The sequence below is a fragment of the Silene latifolia genome, chromosome 3, assembly GCF_048544455.1.
Source record: "Silene latifolia isolate original U9 population chromosome 3, ASM4854445v1, whole genome shotgun sequence".
Classification (NCBI taxonomy): domain Eukaryota; kingdom Viridiplantae; phylum Streptophyta; class Magnoliopsida; order Caryophyllales; family Caryophyllaceae; genus Silene; species Silene latifolia.
In genome coordinates this window covers 1,348,024-1,353,629 of record NC_133528.1, presented here as the reverse complement: position 1 = coordinate 1,353,629, position 5,606 = coordinate 1,348,024, and the positions used below count along the sequence as shown (strand labels likewise).

The 5,606-nt window shown below is 37.7% G+C and overlaps 1 protein-coding gene across 1 annotated transcript; it reads right to left on the bottom strand.

Moving 5' to 3' along the window:
• Positions 1–1,159: 1,159 nt before the first annotated feature.
• LOC141646631 (uncharacterized) lies at positions 1,160–2,827 on the bottom strand. The gene is made up of 3 exons (XM_074454512.1): positions 2,765–2,827; positions 1,770–2,148; positions 1,160–1,492 (listed from the first exon to the last, which is right to left on the bottom strand). Exons 2-3 carry the CDS (start codon positions 2,139–2,141, stop codon positions 1,289–1,291), a joined length of 576 nt encoding a protein of 191 aa, XP_074310613.1. The 5' UTR covers positions 2,142–2,148; positions 2,765–2,827; the 3' UTR covers positions 1,160–1,288.
• Positions 2,828–5,606: the final 2,779 nt, after the last annotated feature.

Here is a 5,606-nt window from a genome sequence, read left to right as displayed (position 1 = left end):
TAAACGAGTCTTGGACAAAAATTAGGTACACATTAAAAATCGAGGAATACATGATATTTAAAGCTGAAAATTGCTACTCATGAAGCGACCTCTAGCACGTGGTAGAAAAACTGGGAGGAAAGGAAACATGCTCCGTTACGCGTTACGACCTTCCATACAGCTCAAATTCAAGTATATATAATACACGATTTTCGTGATTTCAGGGTCCCGGAACAAAAATATATGTAAATCATACGGAGGGTTCCTCGGGGAAGATAAAGCAGCTACACAAATTTTGAGAAGCAAAATAAGAAATTTGAGGGCACCGGTACGTGATAAATGACTCTCTGACGAAAATCACGTAATCCTTAAAAATAGAGGATACTTGTGTTATTTAGAGCTGAAAATCGAATACGGTAATTCATGAAGTGATCCCTGACACGTGGTAAAAAAACTGGGAGGAAAATAAACATGACCTGGTACGACCTCTAAACGGCTCAAATTTAAGTGTATAATACACGGTTTTCAGGATTTCAAGGTCCCGGAACAAAAATGTCTGTAAATCAAACGGACGATTCCTCGGGTCAGATAAGGTAGCCACACAAATTTTGAGAAGGAACAAAGCACATTTGAGGATGTCGGTACGCGATGAACGAGTCTCGGACGAAAATCGGGTACTTTTTAAAAATTGATGAATAACTCTTATTCATGGCTCAAAATCGAATACGGTAACATATAAAGCGACCCTGACACGTGGTTGAAAACTGGGAGGAAAATAAACATGATCCGATACGAACTCGCAAACAGCTCAAATTTAAATGTATAATATACAATTTTCAGGATTTTAGAGTCCCGGAACAAAAATATCCGATCTGCATCTTTTTTTACTTTGATCATTTTTTTTCTTCCTATTTAGCTCCTTCATACAAAGTTTTGGTAAAACTTTGTATCGTCTGTTTTTAGAAAGTGATAGAAATCAGTTCAGGTTTCGAGTTTCGAGTTTCGAGTTTGATAATGCTTGGCATATATGATTGGAAGTACTAGGAACAAGCAACTTGTTTGTGTGCTTGATAGTAGGCCGGTAAGCCATTAGCCTTGTTTTAAGATTTATTATGACTGATAGTCCGATTGTCCTTGTTTTAAGATCGGTTTTATACTCTAACAGAAATCGTGCAAAGTCTTACAAAAATTGTAGCCTTTTATTTATATGTTACTTATATTTAACTCATGCACAACTTATTCAATCCATAATTTTGTAGATAAGAGTTAATACTGCATGAGCAATCGAGTAGATAGATAGCGGTATTATCTAAGGAAATGGATTGAAAAGGTTAAGGGTGGTGCCGACCAACGCGACTTTGTCGCTGTCATTCTGAATCCGGCCAACTAGCATAGCACCTGATTCCGGGTCCATGTCTTGGCTAATCTCCCCAGACTGGTCTAGTTCTTTTTCAACTTCATTCCAGTTCACATTTTGCACGAGTGCGTCCCTTGTTCCACCCTTCACATACACCTGTTTTCGCAATTATAAACTTAGCTTAGGTCGGAATTTTGAGTTTAAAGAATGCAGTGAGGGGGCGTAATAGGAATAAATATAATAGTTCTGCATCTAACCACCACCTTAAGGTTTTGGCTGGGATGGTTCATCTATCATGGTATCAGAGTCAAGGTCACAGGTTCAAATCCTGGCAGCCTCCAATAACTCACGAAGCTGAATTTCAGCACATGGTATGGGGGAGCCTGTAGTGAGGGGGCGTAATAGGAATAAATTAAGTTGCACGATGACTTACGCGAATGGGTTTAGTGGAATCATCAGGCTTAGACCAAGCCAAGAGCCATGCAGCAGAGCGAGGATTCTCTGGTAGTAGACCGTAAATGACGGCAGCCTTGGAACCCTTGTGAACAATGGTGGCACCATCACCAGAGTTGATAAACTCGGGTATCCGAGTCATGAAATTCCCGGACCAGCTATGGCTTCTGTAGAACCTGGCTTGGTGTGGCCCACCATTCCTTAGTTCAGTCAATGCCATGGCAGTGATTTGGTCACTACTGTCTATGTTTTTCTGCAGGTTGTTCTTTGCATCTTTCATCACCTCCTCTAGTTTCGACTTTTCAATCTCGAAAGCTTGTGCTACATCCTTGGGCTGTTGAGCTGATGCCATGGTTCTCCTATGCCACCCATATTAAATGAAAATTAGAGCTGATATCAATACAGTTAATGTATTATACAATCGGTTGTATATACAGCTTATTCAACGTAGTTGAGCTTTGTTACAAAGTTGTCGGGCTTTATTAACAAAATTATCGAGTTATGGTACAAAGTTATTGAGCTAATTATTAAAATAAATAACTTTGTAAAATAGCTCAATAACTTGTAAAATAGCTCAATAGTTTTGTGTAAGAACTCAACAACTTTGAGGCGGTTGTATAATGCTATTATACAACTGGTTGTAGAATAATATTTGTGATCTCAATATGCAGATGTCAATTAGTTTAGCTGGTATTATTATTCATAAGCCGAGATTGAAATCTAATCGATTCAGAAGTGTTATTATGACCCCTTTATTACTTAGTACTTACCATTCAGTTTTGATTTATGAAACAAATTTTAAGAATCATGCAGTTGATAAACAATGTATCGGACAACACGAGAAATACTTGTGTCCTCCAGAGGACGTCCTACTTACAATCCAGAGTGTAAGGAGACGTCCTTCCCGAGGACACAAGTATTTTCCAACACAACACTAAAACTAAAACAAAAGGTTTCTTAAGGAAGAGAGTATACCTCAAGAAGAATGTGAGAGTTTTGTTGTGTACAAATTAAGGGTGTCTTTGATCTATATTTATAGATGTTATGTTATGTTATGTGGATACCCATGTACTAGTGTGCGGAATTGCGGATTATCTGTCCCATTTTTGTATACGGGGGTGTGGATTACTAACTTTTTTTATACCCGTCATCCTTAATCATGGAAAAATATTATGTGAAGTATAAATTAATGTTATGTGGATGATGTATCAAAAGATAAAGATAATGAGACACAAAATGTAACATAGAAATGGAACAACAATGAATTTGGACTCCGTGTACTAATATTGGATGCTCCAGATAAAAATAATATTATTATCCCGTTGATTAAGATAAAAATAACATTATTATCCCGTTTGATTCCTGAAATTATATAAGCTATTTTCGAGTGACTTATAATAAAGATTATGGCGCAAAGTATATCGATCGACCGACTTATATTCTACAATTCACATTTGGAAAGCTTGACTACTAAGTGAACAAAATAGTATGATTCTCTTAGAATTTTGTTCACTAAGCTTTCGCCATAAAAAAATCCCAACAATTAATTCTCTCTCTAATTTTTTAGAGAGAGCTTTTCCTCTCTATACGAGAGCCTTTGATTTAAAAAATAAAAAAACATCAAAAAGTCCCTTGTGTTCTTAAAAGTTCTTCTTTGTCTAAACGTTTGATCTTCTCTAGTAGGCTTAAAATATTCTAGCTCGTTTTTTCCAAAACTGCCAAAACCTTTTCTTTTTAGCCCGTTGGTTTGCTTTATGGTTTAATCATTGCTTGCATGAGCTTTGGTTATTAAAATATTATCTGTTAGAAACAACAATTAAGTAGATCTCTATCCTTTTAGTTGCTTCTTCTTCTATCCCTAATCATTTTTCTGCATGTAATTTTATTGGTCAAGTATCACTTTGTATCTTTGCCGTTAAAAGTACCCAATTAGTAGCTTCCATTTGCTTCTCTTCTCTGTATTAGGGTTGTTTGGTTAAGGGTTTGGCATCCGCTAGGGTTCATTTGGCTGCCTATTTATTTACTGGTTTTGGTTTAGTTTTCTCCATCCTTTTCTTCTTGCATGTCCTCTTTCTCCTTCTAAAAGTATAAATTAATTTCGATAAAAAAAAAAAAAAATCAAAAAATCAAACAAAAATTATAAAACTCTTACATACAGAAGTTCATTTATTATTCTATATTGTCATTTATTATGTCGAATATCTTCAGACAAAATCCTTTGGAGAACATTCCTATTAATGAGCCTTTCAACCCCAACTGGCGGTATCCTCGCTCTGGTCCTATTGTTTCTATTCCGCCAGAAATGATTGGTGATTCTCTTCAGTTTTGGAATAAGTGTCTCCTTGGATATTTGGTGGATTACCGGTTATTTGATGCGGTAGAAATCAATGATTTTATTCAGGAACATTGGGCTTTACGTGGTTTTGTCACGGTTTTTAATATGGGGGATCTATATGTTTTCTATTTTAGTGAAGAGGAAGACCTTCTTGATCTGTTGGAGAGAACTTTTGTGGTTTTCTGGGGTGCTATGATGATTTTATATCGTTGGCAGTCGGAGACTGTGCCTCGTACTGTTCGTTTTCCAGTGGCGCAGCTTTGGGTTCGTGTTTGCGGTTTGCCGTTCGAATATCTGAACATGCATGTGGCTAATGTGGTTGGGCAGATTATTTCTAGTCATTACGCTGTGGAACATTTTTCTATGGTACCAAGGAATGACTATCTGCGTATTAGAGCTTGGATGTATCTTAATGAACCTCTTATTCCGGGGTTTTTCCTTGCATGCAAGAATGATCAGTTGCTTTGGGTGCAGTTTCGCTATGAAGAGGTTTTTAAGTATTGTGTGAGGTGTGGGTGTGTTGGACATCGTGCTACACGATGTAGAGAAACTTCATCTGGTATTGTCTCTATGATTCAGGATTCTCTTGGGAAAATTAATGAAAGGGGTTTTATGGTATACCAAACTACCAGGGAGTTCTCGATGTTTAATCTGGATTTACGTGCCTTACCTTCAACTACTAAATACATTACTTCTAGGGTTAAGTTGGGAAGTAGAAGGCATCATAGTGTTCCGGCTGATACTTTTGTTGAAGGTGGTGTTAACTTTGATCTTGGCACTACACCTGGTGGAAGATTGCAGCCTGGTACAAGATTCAATAGGCGGAATCAGCCTTTTTCGGGTCCAGTGATTTTTCAGGAGGGCTTATATAATCATCAGAATATTTATGAGGAGGAGAATGGTTTTATGGGTATGTCTTCGACACCTGGGGTGCATGGGGTTAACATGCAGGGAAGTCACAATGTTCCAGGGACATCTGATGTTCCTATGCATGATGCTCATGGTTTATTTTCTGGAGGCTCGTCTCTTCATCCTGGGGTTCAGGTTTCTAATCAGGCGGGGGGTGGTCAAGTTCCTACTACTGCGGAGGGTAATATGGAACATAATGGGGAGAATATAGATGTCCATAGTCAGGCTCCTCAATTTCCTATGGAGGATCTGGTGATGAACGATACTCCGCATCAAAATACAAATTGGATAGGTGATGAATCAAGAAATGATCCCTATGTGATCTATTCAAATAGATCAGATCCACCCCCTGTTGATATTGATATTGTGATCCAAGATTCGATTTTTAATAGGTTACAAAGTAACTTTGTTCATGCTCGTGAGGAAGATGATCGTAGGGGATTGAACCAGTTATTCCCTTACCCACCGGATTGTCCGCAAATGTATAATGGGGATCCCATGATGTTTGAAGCGAATTTCTATAATGGTCAGTTTACTCCAAATTTTTCAACTCCTATAGCTGAGTTATCTCCT

Excerpts from the sequence above, each read along its gene's own strand:
- LOC141646631 (XM_074454512.1), bottom strand. The coding sequence starts at position 2,141 with ATGGCATCAGCTCAACAGCCCAAGGATGTAGCACAAGCTTTCGAGATT. Across the intron at positions 1,493-1,769 it reads ATTCCACTAAACCCATTCGC|GTGTATGTGAAGGGTGGAAC; the intron begins GTAAGTCATCGT and ends TTGCGAAAACAG.